Below are 16,941 nucleotides of genomic sequence, written 5' to 3'. Positions count from 1 at the left end.
ACTAGGCCTACCGGCTAAACTAACGCTAGCTTCATGGCAACCTCTACACCTGGCGAGTCCCCACTCCCCCTCAGGATTTCCTCGTTGTTTAATAATACAAACAAAGAAATTGCTGACCTCAGGGAAGATGTTAGTCGGCTTTCCGAGGACTTAAAAACCAAAGATGCTTTGTTAACCGCCTGCTTGGACGTGGCTCATAATCAGTCGCTCCGGATCTCATCTCTCTCGGCGGCCTTCCAGGATACCGCGCCATGGGACCCAGCTGCCTGCCCACGCCCATCGTCCTGCTCGACACCGGTTATCAAGCCACCCTGGACTGAGGTGGTTTGCGGCCGAAAGAGAGCCTCGGGTAGGGCTCCATCGCCTCCTGCCCTCAGCCTCTCCAACCGCTTCAATGCTTTGTCGGAGCCGGTGGCGGCCAATGCGGCTCACCGGGCTCGCCCCACTTCAAAGCAGACTGACCAGCCGTCGTCACGGAAGACGATTGCTACCGCGCGGCGAAGGCTTCTGAGGGATGCGGTAGTCAGACGGTCCGGTGGCCTACACTGCCTGGATCGGCCAAATGACAACGTTCCTCAAAAACAATCCCCACAACCGAACGGTAAGCAATCTTCCTCTTCTTTTCCCTGCCCATCTGAAACCGACACTGACTGTTTTGCTCCCGTCACCGGCTATCCACACCCCCCCACTCCTCGTCCGCTCTTCCCCCTAACCACAGTAATTATTGGGGACTCCATCACTAGAGACCTACGGTTTCATAATGTCAAAGTTGCAGACATCCTGGCTAAAGTTATGGACCTGATACCCTCATTTTCGACCTCTATCAAACGCATCGTGGTCCATTGTGGACATAACGACATGTCCACTCGGATTCAGGAGTGTGAGCGCACAAGGTGAGACTTTACCACTCTCATTGAGGCTTTAAAAAGCACTGGGAAGTCGGTTTTTATTTCGGGCCCACTTCCATCTCTAGGTCGCGGATCATGCCTCTTTAGTAGACTACTCTCCCTTAACACCTGGCTCCAGCTCACATGCAGCATTCACAGGATAGGTTTTATTGACAACTTCAATCTGTTTTGGGAACGTGGCTCCCTGTTCAGCAGGGATGGGATTCATCCCAATACACGCGGAAGCCAGATGCTACGTGGAAATTTGCACCACGCCCTGCATACCCAGACCTCTGATTGACTGTTTACATCCCGTAAACACTCCCACAAGCACACTGACCAGACACACTCTCCCAAAGTCAATAATCAGAGATACAGCGCTACACGCCCCTCTGTGCTCCCTTCAGAGCAATCACCCATTCATAATCCCATAACCACCGTGTCTGTCCCCCGACTGAGACCGTTTAAACAAAACACTAACAAAAGAGGTGCTATACTAAACAACCTAATTGGAATTAAAACAACCACTGCAACGATAGAACAGAATAGGAAAATCAAATGTGGACTATTAAATATTAGATCTCTGTCATCGAAAGCATTATTGGTAAACGAATTGATATAAGATAACCACATTGATTTATTCTGCCTCTCCGAAACCTGGCTGGGCCATGATGAATATGTTAGTTTAAACGAAGCCACTCCTCCCAGTCACAATAATACCCAAATTCCACGAGGCTCAGGCCGAGGAGGGGGAGTTGCAGCCATATTTGACTCGAGCCTGTTAATTAATCCTAAACCTAAACTAAATTATAACTCGTTTGAAAGCCTTGTTCTTAATCTTCAACACCCAACATGGAAAACAGTACAGCCAATTATATTCGTCGTTGTTTACCGAGCACCAGGTCCATATTCTGAGTTTTTATCTGAATTCTCAGAGTTTTTATCATGCGTAGTCCTTCAATCAGACAAAGTACTTATTGTAGGTGATTTTAATATCCATGTGGACGTTGACAGCAATAGCCTTAGTACTGCTTTCAATTCACTGCTAGATTCTATTGGTTTCAGTCAGAGGGTGCATAAGGCCACGCACTGTTTTAACCACACCCTCGACCTTGTGCTAGAATATGGCATAAAAATTGACGATTTAATAGTATTTCCGCAGAATCCTTTATTATCAGACCATTTTTTAATAACTTTCGAATTCCTACTACCAGACTATACGAAATTAAATAAAAGTTTCTACACTAGATGCTTATCTGACAGTGCTATAGCTAAATTTAAGGAAGATATTCCAACAGCACTTAACTCAATGTCATGCCTTAATATAACAGAGGACCGTTATGTTAACTTTAGTCCCTCCCAACTTGATAACTTTGTAGACGCTGCTACGGCCTGCCTACGGACTACTTTAGACTTGGTTGCTCCTATCAAAAAGAAGATGGTGAAGGAAAGGAAACTAGCACCTTGGTATAACTCCCAAACTCGCAAATTAAAACAAATCTCACAAAAACTTGAAAGTAAATGGCGTTCCACCAAACTGGAAGAATCTCGTGTGGATTGGCAAGATAGTCTAAAAAATTATAGGAGGGCCCTCAGAAATGCCAGATCAGACTACTACTCAATACTAATAGAAGAAAATAAGAACAACCCAAGGTTTCTTTTCAGCACTGTAGCCAGGCTGACAAAGAGTCATAGCTCTGTTGAGCCATCTATTCCTATAGCTCTGAGCAGTGATGACTTCATGACCTTTTTTAATGATAAAATTATAACAATTAGAGAAAAAATTCATCACCTTCTGCCCACAGCTTCTAACGGCTCACCATTGGGCGCAGGAGGGCTAGAGAGACCGATAAGACCTGATACTTATTTAGATGGCTTATCCTTTAGACCTCCAACAATTAATGTTAAGGGTCTCTTCAGCTAAGCCAACTACCTGTCTCTTAGACCCCACTCCAACGAGGCTACTTAAAGAAGCACTACCCGTGGTCAATACCACATTACTAGATACGATCAATATGTCCTTATTAACGGGTCACGTACCGCAGTCTTTTAAAGTAGCTGTGATAAAACCTATTCTGAAAAAACCCACCCTCGACCCTGAGGTCTTAGCCAACTATAGACCTATATCTAACCTCCCGTTTCTCTCCAAAATCCTTGAGAAGGTAGTCGCTAATCAATTGTGTGACTTTCTGCATAGAAATAGTCTATTTGAAGACTTTCAGTCAGGATTTAGAATGCATCATAGCACAGAGACGGCACTGGTGAAAATCACTAACGACCTTCTAACTGCTGCTGACAGAGGACTTGTCTCCATACTTGTCTTATTAGATCTTAGTGCTGCATTCGACACTATTGACCATACCATCCTCTTACAGAGACTGGAACATTTAGTTGGCATTAAAGGAATCGCACTAAGCTGGTTTAAGTCCTATTTTTCTGAGCGATTCCAATTTGTTAATATTAACGATAAACCATCCAAATACGCTAAAGTTAGCCATGACGTTCCTCAAGGCTCAGTGCTTGGACCAATTCTATTCTCTTTATATATGCTTCCTCTAGGCAATATTATTAGGAAACAGTCAATTAACTTTCACTGTTACGCAGACGACACCCAATTATATCTGTCAATTAAGCCAGACGAAAGCGGTCAGTTAGCTAAACTTCAAGCGTGCATTAAAGATATAAAATCCTGGATGACCCACAATTTTCTGATGTTAAACTCAAACAAAACGGAAGTTATTGTGCTGGGACCCAAGCACCACCGAACTTCATTATCTAAAGATATAGCTACCCTAGATGGTATTGCCCTGGCCTCCAGCACTACTGTCAGAAATCTAGGAATCATTTTTGACCAGGATCTATCCTTTAACGCCCACTTAAAAAAAACCTCAAGAACAGCCTTTTTCCATCTTCGTAACATTGCCAAAATCAGGAACATCCTCTCGCAAAACGATGCTGAAAAACTAGTCCATGCATTCGTTACTTCCCGGCTGGACTACTGTAATTCTTTACTATCAGGCTGCTCAAATAAGTCCCTCAAGACCCTCCAGCTGATCCAGAATGCTGCAGCACGTGTTCTGACAAGAACTAACAAAAGAGATCACATTTCTCCTGTATTAGCTTCTCTGCATTGGCTTCCTGTAAAATCCAGGATTGAATTTAAAATCCTTCTCCTGACCTACAAAGCACTAAATGGTCAAGCACCATCATACATAGAAGAGCGCTCAGTACCTTATTGTCCCACTAGAGCACTGCGCTCCCAGAACTCAGAGCTACTTGTGGTTCCTAGAGTCTCTAAAAGTAGAATGGGAGCCAGAGCCTTCAGCTACCAGGCTCCTCTCCTGTGGAACCAGCTCCCAACTTGGGTTCGGGGGGCTGACACCGTCGCCACATTTAAGAATAAACTGAAAACAATCATCTTTGATAAAGCTTATAGTTAGGGAGTGAGGAGTTGCAGCATAGTAGAGTAGAGTAGAGGGAGGCAGGAAGTACAAGCCCGTTCCGGCAGGGGAGAGTACGAGCCCGGTCCAGGGCCCCTCTCTTTAGCCTGCCTCTCTTAGTTATGCTATTATAACTCTAGACTGCTGTGGGAAGCTCCTTCCAAGGACACAATGAGCCGCTCCCTCTTCTCTCTTTTCACTTGTCTCCTTTTGTGTGCATCTTAGTCCCAGAAATGCCTGTTACTAACCTAGCTCTGGGGAGTTTTCTCCCCGGAGTCCCTTTGCTTCTTCTTCACCCAGAACATCGCCTTGGAATTGGGTGGCACCTACACCGGGGTCCTGGGTGCAGCTGACGCTATGGACTTACTACACCCTGCTACGCTCTACGATTCCCCGCAGTGTCCGATTGCGTCCTGCCGCGTCCAACCGCGTCCACCCAGGCTGCTGTGCCACACTACACCCCGTAACGCCCTGCTGTAACCTACTATGACATGAACTACTACCATTGCGATCACTGTTTCACTATCTTTATTTTGACTATTATTGCCACCATTCACCACTCCCCCAACTGGTGCCGTCAGACACCGCCTACCAAGAGTCTGGGTCTGTCCGAGGTTTCTTCCTAACAAAAAAGGGAGTTTTTCCTTGCCACTGTCGCAATAGCTACTGCTAATGCTTGCTCTTGAGGCAACCACTGTAATAGTTGGGGCTTCGTAAACTACAGAGTTTGGTCTAGACCTACTCTATCTGTAAAGTGTCTCGAGATAACTCTTGTTATGATTTGATACTATAAATAAAATTGAATTGAACTTGACCCCAGTTCCAGCTGCTGTTTGCTCTCCTCCCGACGAAGTAGTCTCCTAGAGGCTGGGAGTCAGGCTGAGGGGCCGCAGGGTGCGCTAATAATTACTAGCTAACGTTAGCTAACTGCAAAGTAAGCTTCCCCAGTGCTGCGTTCAAATGCTGTCGGCTTAAAATAGCCCAGTAAACATAGCTGGGGAATATTCAGGTAACTGCAATATAAACACGAAGAGGAAACACACTTAAAATTAAATAATTTTACTTTAAATAGGCTATCTGATATTTGCCTTATAAGCATGTATTCTCCTCTTCAAAACAATGTGGCAAATTAGCTATGTTGCATAATTTAAGAAAAATGACATATATACCACAACCATATCACAAAAGTTATCAATGACTGCTCTTTTTTTTAACCAAAATTCACTATTTATTCATGATGACAATCATTGACATTGAAACTTTACAAAGACTGAGTGAAGGCAGCATGGCCTTGACACAGTGAAACCGTAGCCTCACTCTGGCCTTTCTACGCAAGTTAAAACAAGCATTACTGTATAATGACTATTAGGGATGTCCAGATCCGATCACGTGATCGGAAATCGGGCCCGATCACGTGGTTTCAGACTTGATCGGAATTGGAAGTTACCTCCCGATCAGGACTCGGCTTAGGGCTGGATGATTAATTGAAAAATAATCGTAACCGAAATTCAGAGCCTATAACCGATGTAATTTTACCAAGTCGGTTATTTCGGTCTTTTAATCCTATTAATATTTCCGCGGTCACCCACTGTGTATTAATGTACTTTCCCCTTAAAACATATTACGGCCGCTGCGTGTGTAGTCACGTGACTCCGCCCCGTCGAGTCTGCGACCATAGGTGCTTTCCGATCGGATAGTACTTGTACTTGTACTTTTTAGAGGAAAAGTACACTTCTAAGCAGTTCTAGGAACTACTCTCCCCCAAAATCTTTTTTCCCGTTTGCATTCCCACTGGCCAAGTGGCCATAGGGACTGGTAGGAGGGGTAAGGGAGCGACGCAAGCACAGCAACGGTCTTTATAGCATCGTCACTAGATCTTAGCGTCACATACAACAACAAATTATGCCAATACTTGTGCACTTTTCCTATATTAAATGCACGTCCATTCTCGTAGTAATTCATGTAATGTTTTGCTCAACACAGACGGGGCTTTATTATACTCGGAACAGACCCCGCCTCTGCCTGCTGCGCTATGGACGTGTGTGTGTGTTTGTGTGTGTGACTGTGTGTGCGTGTGTGTGCGTGCGTGTGTGACGGCCGGCGAGCCACAGGACACGCTTGTTCAGTTTAAATCCGAAAAGACAGTTAACCACAGGTTCCCGTTAACCTTATGATGGACATTTATTATTTATTTTCTACATTTTTAGGAAACTTTTTTTTTTTTTTTTTACATTAAAACTTAAATTACTTTTTTATAAGACGTTTTTATTTCATTGTAAAATCTACTGTTGTAGATTTCAGTTCAGTTGTTTGAAATATTTAATAAATAAGCATTAATTGCTATCTGTGTGTTGTTTCCTTATTTTAGAATCACAAAGATAGGATTATGCACTCTTTCATTAGAAAAAATAACCGTGAACATATTTACAGTATAAGAAAAAAAAATTTAAATAATCGTTCAATAATCGTAATCGAGGTAACTTGTTCGATTAATCGTGATTATGATTTTAGCCAAAATCGTCCAGCCCTAACTCAGATATATACAGTGAGGAAAATAAGTATTTGAACACCCTGCTATTTTGCAAGTTCTCCCACTTAGAAATCATGGAGGGGTCTGAAATTGTCATCGTAGGTGCATGTCCACTGTGAGAGACATAATCTATCCAGAAATCACAATGTATGATTTTTTAACTATTTATTTGTATGATACAGCTGCAAATAAGTATTTGAACACCTGAGAAAATCAATGTTAATATTTGGTACAGTAGCCTTTGTTTGCAATTACAGTGGTCAAACGTTTCCTGTAGTTTTTCACCAGGTTTGCACACACTGCAGGAGGGATTTTGGCCCACTCCTCCACACAGATCTTCTCTAGATCAGTCAGGTTTCTGGGCTGTCGCTGAGAAACACAGAGTTTGAGCTCCCTCCAAAGATTCTCTATTGGGTTTAGGTCTGGAGACTGGCTAGGCCACGCCAGAACCTTGATATGCTTCTTACAGAGCCACTCCTTGGTTATCCTGGCTGTGTGCTTCGGGTCATTGTCATGTTGGAAGACCCAGCCTCGACCCATCTTCAATGCTCTAACTGAGGGAAGGAGGTTGTTCCCCAAAATCTCGCAATCATGGCCCCGGTCATCCTCTCCTTAATACAGTGCAGTCGCCCTGTCCCATGTGCAGAAAAACACCCCCAAAGCATGATGCTACCACCCCCATGCTTCACAGTAGGGATGGTGTTCTTGGGATGGTACTCATCATTCTTCTTCCTCCAAACACGGTTAGTGGAATTATGACCAAAAGTTCTATTTTGGTCTCATCTGACCACATGACTTTCTCCCATGACTCCTCTGGATCATCCAAATGGTCATTGGCGAACTTAAGACGGGCCTTGACATGTGCTGGTTTAAGCAGGGGAACCTTCCGTGCCATGCATGATTTCAAACCATGACGTCTTAGTGTATTACCAACAGTAACCTTGGAAACGGTGGTCCCAGCTCTTTTCAGGTCATTGACCAGCTCCTCCCGTGTAGTTCTGGGCTGATTTCTCACCTTTCTTAGGATCATTGAGACCCCACGAGGTGAGATCTTGCATGGAGCCCCAGTCCGAGGGAGACTGACAGTCATGTTTAGCTTCTTCCATTTTCTAATGATTGCTCCAACAGTGGACCTTTTTACACCAAGCTGCTTGGCAATTTCCCCGTAGCCCTTTCCAGCCTTGTGGAGGTGTACAATTTTGTCTCTAGTGTCTTTGGACAGCTCTTTGGTCTTGGCCATGTTAGTAGTTGGATTCTTACTGATTGTATGGGGTGGACAGGTGTCTTTATGCAGCTAACGACCTCAAACAGGTGCATCGAATTTAGGATAATAAATGGAGTGGAGGTGGACATTTTAAAGGCAGACTAACAGGTCTTTGAGGGTCAGAATTCTAGTTGACAGACAGGTGTTCAAATACTTATTTGCAGCTGTATCATACAAATAAATAGTTTAAAAAATCATATATTGTGATTTCTGGATTTTTTTTTTTAGATTATGTCTCACAGTGGACATGCACCTACGATGACAATTTCAGATCCCTCCATGATTTCTAAGTGGGAGAACTTGCAAAATAGCAGGGTGTTCAAATACTTATTTTCCTCACTGTATGTATATATATTCTCATTATTTTTTAACACATCTATAGTTATGAGAGAGTTAGACCCTTTGAACTCCACACAGAAACAGCAACGTGTGCGGCATGACATCACTTTGTTGCAGAGACGCTATTGGTTAAATGCCGGCAAAGTAGAACACGGAAGCAGCTTGAAGCGGAAAGCGCGAGTATGTCTGCGGTCTGGAGGTATTATAAAGTTGATGACAACAACATTGCCATAGCAAACTGTGAGATATGTAACAGAAGTGCTCTGTTTGTTAACAGAGTTGTTGAAAGTTAAAATAAGGTGAATTAAATAAAAAATAAGGAACATCCTGGATCTGTTTTTTCGCTCTTCTTTATTCTTTTTTTTTTATATATTATAGAAGTATCGGATCGGGACTTGGTAGATACTCAAAATCAAATGACTCGGACTTGAGGGCAAAAAAACCTGATCGGGACATCCCTAATAACTATGAAGTATTAGAGTGCAAATCCAACTAAATTGACTGAACTCATATCTGTAGCAGAATAGTTTTTTTCCCAGTGTTGTTTGGATGAATCATTACAATGTATATTCGATTAGTAAATTAACAATTTGGAAAAGCGTTCCCCCCCCCCCCCCCCCCTTTTTTTTTCCAGTAAAAATATACAAAGGGCCAGTAAAACCCTGATCTACTGGCTCGGGGGGCTAGTGGGGAAAAAATGTTGGACATTGACGGGTGAGAAAAGTTTGACCTGCTGGTGGCACTATATGAACTTTTAGGGGATCAAAAGTCATAAAAGAGATTAATCCTCTGGGCACCACGAATATCTGTTCCATGGCAAACCAGCCATTAGTATTCAAGACATTTCACTAAAAAAGTTAACCTCCTGCTGACGCAAGAGTAAGGATGATGTCCAAATGGTAACCCTTAACCTTAACCATTCGAGGTCTATGACTAACCTTAACTATCACGCAAGACTTTCGCAAATCTTGGGTTACCATCTGGTCAAGGCCGAGAGTCAGAGTTAACAAAGTCAGTAGGATTCATCCTCTGGGAACCACGAATGTCAAAATTTCAATGCAACTCATGGCAAAAAATTCAAAAGAGGTGCTAAGTTTCAAATAAGCAGTTTTCTATCCCATGCTGTTAAACAGGCATGAGGAAAAGTGAGTACTTGGCACTGTACCAGGCTTCAATAACACAGCAGGTATTTCTTGTTTGACTCAGCCTCAGAATGTTGTTTGCCTTGAGGTGTAGCCAAATGGGAAAAGTCAGAAATGAGCATTTAAACACTGATGGGCATATTTTAGTGCAGCAGAGTTTAAATGTCACAGTTGTGAAAGCTGAGTGACATGCTTTGTAAAAAAAAAAAAAAAATAAAGAAAAAAGAAGAAGTTACTTCAGAGGAATAGGGGAAATAAAGGTCACTGGGTTTGCTCATGCACGATGATGAAGAGGGAAAAAAAGAGAATTCTGTATTCTCACTGTATTTTCACTTAGGTTGTCTAAGTCAGGCGTTTTCAAACTTTTTGTGTGTTTGGACCACTATTTGTAATCAAAAATTTTCACGGACCACCTCATAATACACATAATTAAATGTCTACGCACATTTCTACCTGAAATAATCCGCACCTCTTCATAGATCTACGAGCACTAAAACTATAACTGGTCATTGCATCAGTACAGGCTTGTTAAAAGAAAAGTTTAAAGAAAAAGTTTACTGCACACAACGGCTGCCACATATTTAATTTATTTATTTATTTACTCAAGCGCCCGAGCGGGCATAATCAGGTTCATTTGAACAACAGGCTTATTTCCATAGCAATGAAGTATTAAATAAGGGAAATAAAGGTCACTGGGTGTGTTGTACAGACTTTGCTCCTGCACGACTGGAAGTGACGACATTCATCGTAATCATTAAGGAGGTGTGGCAGTTTATTTAGTGGGAAAAAGGGCTGTTGTGGAATTTGAGCTGGCATTCAAGGCTCATCCAACGCAGAGGTAAGTGCTAGAAAGAATGATTATATTAGTATTGGCTCTTACTGGTATTTTACCCGTAGTCTTGTGAAAGGGAATGAAGGCTGAAATGTCTTATTTCTTAAACTGCGGTTTTCATTTATCATTCAATGAATTAACACTGTTGTGCATGTTGATTGAAAGATTTCTTTATGACATGTTTTAAAAGATATCTATTAAGGCTGACATGTCACTTTCAAACTCAGGTCAAAATGAAGAGTCTGGTTGGGTATTGCGTGCTTATTTTGGCATTTCTTTTGAGCTGCACAGAACAGACTAAGGTAATAAAAATTACATAAACTGTCCTCTCTCTAATGTCTTCCCCCTCTATTCTCTAATATATTTTAGACTAGAACAAATAAACTCTTCTCCAGCTCTGGCTGTAATGTCTGTATTTTTAAGTCTCATTTTAAAACTGCATTTTAAAATCTCACTTTAAAACGGTTTGTTGTATTTCTAGAAACACCCGAACGTACTTTCTTCTCAAGGTACAGCCAATGTTATTATTGCTTACAATACACTTACAATGTTGTGTAATGTACAAATTATGGAAGGTACAAGGCACCACATATTCAGATTTAATGTTGGTCATGTGTTTTTCTTGTTGTGCTAACCTCAGGAACAGACTGCACACAGATAAAGGCTCTCATGCCACAAGCATCCAGTGGTGTTTATGTAATCCAGCCTCACGGAGTCAACACCCCATTTAAGGTACAATAACAGACACCTGACATGTCTTTTAAACTGACCGGTCGCAAAGCCTCAACCCTTTAGTTACTGTTGCTACGCCCGTCTATTCCATTATTGACTGTTAAAATGTAGTACTTATCTGTTGTGTCATTTTTGACTTAAATCATATGCATGACTGAAAACAATAAACAGTGCTATGACAGATTTTGGAAAGAAAAACAAAATAGAGCATGCAGTTCACTTGTTTATCTAACACATAATGTTGTCTTTTCCAAAGCCCTGTAGAACATGTCTCAGACTTTAGGGAGCGTGTATAAAAAGCCTGCCAGCTGGTTCTCTTATCATGTTTACTGCTCAGGTGTACTGTGAGATGCGGCCAGATGGAGGCTGGACGGTGTTTCAGAGGCGTAGTGGCGGAGCAGTTTCCTTCAACAGGAAATGGGCCGAATATAACAACGGTTTTGGAAGCTTGACACGTAAGTAAATATTTTGTTTTGGTTGGGTTTGTTGATGCGTGCCGGCTAAAATCTACTTTGTGATGACTGTGGCACGCCTTACACACACAGTAAATATAAATATCCCAGAAAGGTCTTTGTTAAAGGTCTGATATTATGCTCATTTTCAGGTTCCTACTTGTATTTTGGGAGTCTACTAGAACATGTTTACATGCTTTAATGTTTCTAATACTGTCTGTTTATATATACACCTGTATTCACCCTCTGTCTGAAACGCTCCGTTTTAGCGCTTGCCTCCTTAAGCCTCCCCCCAAAAAAAAGCCTAGTCTGCTCTGATTGGTTAGCGTTTCGAGGTCTTCCACATCTGCTCTCTCTGGGTCTCAGCACTGTAATGGCCCTGTAGCAACACTTTCTACCTTTATGTAAAATAGGTGTGATATCACAACCGTGCGGAAGTCCTTACGATTCGTTTAAGGGCACAGTTTCTGAATACGGGCTGTGTGCATTTCTCTGTAGATTGAGCATTTTGATACTTTCTCAGTATTTATATAGCACCTCAGCCTTATAATCAAAAAAAGACATGGGAATCTCACTTTTAACAATATGAGACATTTAAATACCTATAGAACAGAGGATTCAGTTACATTAAATAAAGACATTATTTTTCCTTATTGACATTGGCCGGAAAAAGCCCCTTTTGTCACATGCCCTCCTCGAGAATGGCTGACAAAAAGCGGCTTTAGAACTAACTTAATATACACTCTGAGGGTAATATGCACATTTTCTATCACACAGAAATGTATGCAGGGCTCTAGAGCGCGACCAATTATATTATGCGACCAAAATTTGTAAGGGTGCGACAAAGATTTTTCCTAGGTCGCACCGGTGCACCTAACGTCCTCGCATCCGTTGCCTCTCCACTAACGAAGCGATGTCGTTTATATCGATATGGTTTAATGTTGCGTTACGTGACCCATTTCTTCTGTAAAGCCGTGCCTGTGTTTGGATCTCTCCTCTTACTCTCCGCGCAGCCCCGCCCCCAATCACTCACACACGGCCCACCTGCAACATGCAGACAGACACAGCGCCACCGGTCCAAACTGCTGACATTTGTCTACAGTTGTAATTGTTATTAACACAGCTATATATTGTTAAGTATGAGAGGGAAACCTGTATTGTTATTGCGGCCGCCACGGCGAAAAACACAGAAGACGTTATTGAATGGAACTAACTTCAGTTGGTTGAGTAATAGCGTGTGAGACGGAGCCTGCTGGACCTGGGCGAGAGATGTGACCCATGGCCACATTATCATAGTTCATAAAAATGCAGCGCAGCCAGGGACGATACAGACATTTCATACACAAGACGTATGTAACGCCGCTGACCCGCCAAAGAGCATTCGACCCGTCCTGGACTGTACTCTGTGAGTAGCATAGGCTTCAGTCCATCGTACTCCCCCTCTCTCCCTATATGAGCTACTGGACCATCCGGGTCTGTTATTGTTGTTGAAAACAAGTGAAGGAGCTTTCTCAGAGATATATTTTTTTAAATATATCCCAGGCTATTTATTTCAGATAATTTACATGTGTTGCAGCTGTATATTTTCAAATTGGGCAGGAAACCCTGTCTTTGCATTTTATTTTAATCACATCTGTTTTAATAAAAGAGCTTGTGAAAAGTGGCTTTGACTTAAAACTGAACATTTAGCCCACTTTGTAAAAATATATATATATTAGAGATAGAGATATATATATATTGTGTATTGCCATTCAGCCGAAAAATACAGAGATATGATTTTTAGTCCTGGACTAGTGGAAGATCTGATAAGAATCAGTGTGGAGGGGCCCAGTTTGGAGAATTTTGATGCTAGGGAGTGTGGCGAGCTGGTTTAGCCAAGGCCAAAGGGGGAGAAGGCCAGATTACAGGTGTTGGCCATCAGAGGGGCATTTGACAACAAGGGGAGACCCGCTATAAGACTTTGAATACAGTATAATTGTGCTTCAAATTAAAAAAAAAAAAAAAGTTACCAACTACTTATTCTTGTTTAAAATAATTGACATAATATACATATGAATGTATATGGAGCGTGATAAAAAGGTGACCTTGAAATTGTGGCGTTAATGGCGACGCGAGGAAAAATTTGGGTGCACCTGAATTTTGTGCTGGTGCACCTAAATAAAAAAAAGTTAGGCGCACCAGTGCGACCAAGGCAAAAAGTTAGTCTGGAGCCCTGGTATGCAAATCAGCCTGTGGTGTCAACTACTCTTGGAGGAAAGCATTGTGTGAGCTAAAAGCAAGCCTAAACTCTCAGCTGTCCCTGAGTTCTTGACCCAGACTCTGCAGGTGACCTAAAGGCCTGCAACAATGACTCAAACTAACAACTCAATACTCCCTCAGTAACTCAAGGCAAAAAAGAATCAGATATACCTAAATCCTGTGCCTGTGCTCTGCTGGTTCCCTCAGAGGACCACTGGCTCGGTCTGCAGAAGCTTTTCTCTCTGACCAAGAACACCACCAAGAAGTGGACCATGAGGGTCGACCTGTGGGACCACGAAGGTGACACCGCTTTCGCCGAGTACAGACACTTCAGATTGGGCAATGAAGAAGAAGCTTTTAAACTCCATGTTGGGAAATACCAAGGAAATGCAGGTACTGCAGGCTTTTCTAACGGCTGATTTTAAGCTTTTTCTCACCGTCCCTCTTTTCTCTCTGCTTTTTAGGGACACACAAATGTTATCCCATTTGTTTTCCTTTCATTTATGCTGCTTTGACTGCAGTAGACCACTATTTTTAGTTTAGCATTTTAATAAATGTAGATGAAAGCTGCTTGCAGACATTTCTAACAGAACATTGTGGTATATTTAGTTTCGTTGCTGTGATGCTGTATGGAAGAAGTATTCACCGACACTGATCTTGATAATAAAAGGTTTATTACATCAAAGATTACAGCATCAATTAACAGACTCCATGGAAAGTCTGGAGAGCTCCTCAGTCAATATGGCTACTCTGAAGATTTTCTCTTCAAACATGAGGTTAAGTACTGTCCTGTGTAACATGAGACGTGGTGATGGGGGTCTCAGTCAGTGGTCCCCATTTGCTTCAGCAAAGTCACTTCCTCTAGAAGGTGACCTCTAACCATTTGTCTCAGCCAAATGGCACCATGTGTGTAAGTAAATCATATACCACAACATCAAGTCTGTTAGCACAACACAATGATGGAAGTTGTATTGTTCATTGTTGTTACCTTGGCAACTACTTCTCCTGGGGTCCACATTAAAAGTTGGTTATTGCTTATGATTAAGACGTCAAATTGTTGCTTCGCTTTGCAGATCTTTGCTCCTTCAGGCGCAGTGAAACTGATTTTCCCTTTGACTTTCACTTCTTCCACCATCTGCTTTCAGCACAAACTCTGTCTAAGCTGTTTTCTGTGAAACAGTGCCCTCTTTCTGTATTTTGGTGTGAAGCATCCAGCAGCTTCAAATCCAGCCTTGATACATAAGGGTGGATTAACTAGAGGCTGACCGTCTCCTCAGGAATGAACACATTTGTAATGTGTCTAGATCAACGATGTGTTAATCTACAAATAAAATGCTACACATTGTAGCTTTAAAGTGAGACAATAGTACTTTTCAAAAAAGTTTTCTTCTTTCAAATGAAAAGTCCATTCCATAAGTAAGAAAAATACACCTTAATGTACTGCACTCAGGGTTTTACTACAGCCTTACTTTTGCCATGTCTCAATTTGGATACACTCACATGTAGTACACTGTGTACACTATGTACTCACTTGTATAGTGTGTAAATTTCAACAGGGTAGTGTCTCAAATTACACACGGCCAGCATGAAATTACTTCTTTTTATTTGTGAAGAGGAGCATTACCGCCACCTTCTGCTGCCAGCCAAAAATATATACCGGCTGGTTTTCTCACTATCTGACTTCAGTATGGTTGGTAGCGATTAAAAAAACTGTATAAATTACATTAGTATACAGTAGTTCGGTGTTAACCATTTCAATTGCAACCGCTGCAGCATCCTCACCCGCCATTTTCACGTTTGAAAATATGTTGGTGGTCCTGTAGCTTCCGCTCCATATCAAAAATGCGAGAGTGGAAAGTGTCCAGCGTTCCACACTCAACGTTTTAACGCTAACGTTAGCTAATGTTGGCAAACTTAAGCCAGATATATCTGTATAACTGACATTACTGAATAGGCTCTAGGGCTGCACAATTAATCGCAATTTTATGGAAATCGCAATATGGACTAGTGCAATATTCAAATCCCAGGGGATACATATTTTGTCAAAGGCAAAATATGTGTCAAACCATTCTGAATTAAGTATTGTGGTACTGTTTGGTACAGATCCTCGCATAAATCACACTATTATTTAAAAAAATGTAATTTTAATATTTTTCATCGAAAATGAGAATATTGATAAAAAAAATGATCACCCTCCAATATCGTGAATCATGTCGCAATCGCAGCATCAGTCAAAATAATCACAATTAGATCTTTTCCTGACAACACGCCACCCTAATAGGCTCACTGACTTCATGACTCGTTTAAAAATGAAGGAAAGGTGCCATCATCTTGAAACTGCCACCTGTGGTTGTGATCACAGTGGCCACTGTTCGGCAAACGTTACATTTTAAAAGACACCCGCTGAATTCTACATTCTAAACTTCCTTAAAAATGTTTCCAATTTTGTCCAAAGGTGATGCCATCCGTGGTGCCTATTCGGGCATCGACCAGAATGGCTACGGCTTCAGCACCACCGACCGCGACAATGACGGCTGCTCCCCGTGCATCTTTGGTGACATCGCTGAAACAAAATGTACCAATTCAAAGGGCGGTGGTTGGTGGTACAGCCGCTGTGGCTCTGCCAGTCTGAACGGCGACTGGCATCCTGCAGGTGACCACATCGGTTGGGCGTCAGGCCTCTACTGGCATACCTGGAAGAATCCTGCGCCTTACTCCTTGAAGGCCACCAGAATGATGATCAAGTCTGTGTGAGAGGAGCCACATTACTAGCTTTTGTTGTAGCACAGCATTACATTTTAGCCATTTAAAAAATATGCAAATCAATTTGTTTTTTGTTTTAGATACTGGTGGTACTAATACTTCCAGGGTGTTTCTGCCTTAGATTGATTCTTCTTCTTTATAGTCTCCTAATTTCTTTATGCCAGGAAGACATGTTAAATGTATTCTTACAATTGGCTACTATATTAATCAACCAAACATCTGAAGTTTATAAAAATCTATATTTTTAAAACTTTTATTATTTTACTTATTATTTTACTGTGTTATTTTTGGTGTACATTTGCTGAGGATTTTGATAGAATTA

General features: G+C 41.8%; 1 protein-coding gene across 1 annotated transcript; it reads left to right on the top strand.

The window, feature by feature from the left end:
- The first annotated feature begins 10,306 nt into the window (after nucleotides 1-10,306).
- Nucleotides 10,307-16,658, top strand: LOC116054801 (angiopoietin-related protein 5-like). Its single transcript, XM_031306544.2, has 7 exons — nucleotides 10,307-10,440; nucleotides 10,662-10,736; nucleotides 10,916-10,943; nucleotides 11,075-11,166; nucleotides 11,504-11,621; nucleotides 14,064-14,249; nucleotides 16,312-16,658. Exons 2-7 carry the CDS (start codon nucleotides 10,668-10,670, stop codon nucleotides 16,608-16,610), a joined length of 792 nt encoding a protein of 263 aa, XP_031162404.1. The 5' UTR covers nucleotides 10,307-10,440; nucleotides 10,662-10,667; the 3' UTR covers nucleotides 16,611-16,658.
- The last annotated feature ends 283 nt before the right edge of the window (nucleotides 16,659-16,941 follow it).

Source organism: Sander lucioperca, chromosome 20 (assembly GCF_008315115.2).
Source record: "Sander lucioperca isolate FBNREF2018 chromosome 20, SLUC_FBN_1.2, whole genome shotgun sequence".
Lineage (NCBI taxonomy): Eukaryota > Metazoa > Chordata > Actinopteri > Perciformes > Percidae > Sander > Sander lucioperca.
Note: the sequence above shows the minus strand (reverse complement) of the source record. Positions and strands in the feature narration are given on the sequence as shown.

Coding starts and splice junctions, on each gene's coding strand:
- LOC116054801 (XM_031306544.2), top strand. CDS start 10,668: ATGAAGAGTCTGGTTGGGTATTGCGTGCTTATTTTGGCATTTCTTTTG. Junction 10,737..10,915: donor GCTGCACAGAACAGACTAAG/GTAATAAAAATT, acceptor TTGTATTTCTAG/AAACACCCGAACGTACTTTC. Junction 14,250..16,311: donor GAAATACCAAGGAAATGCAG/GTACTGCAGGCT, acceptor TTTTGTCCAAAG/GTGATGCCATCCGTGGTGCC.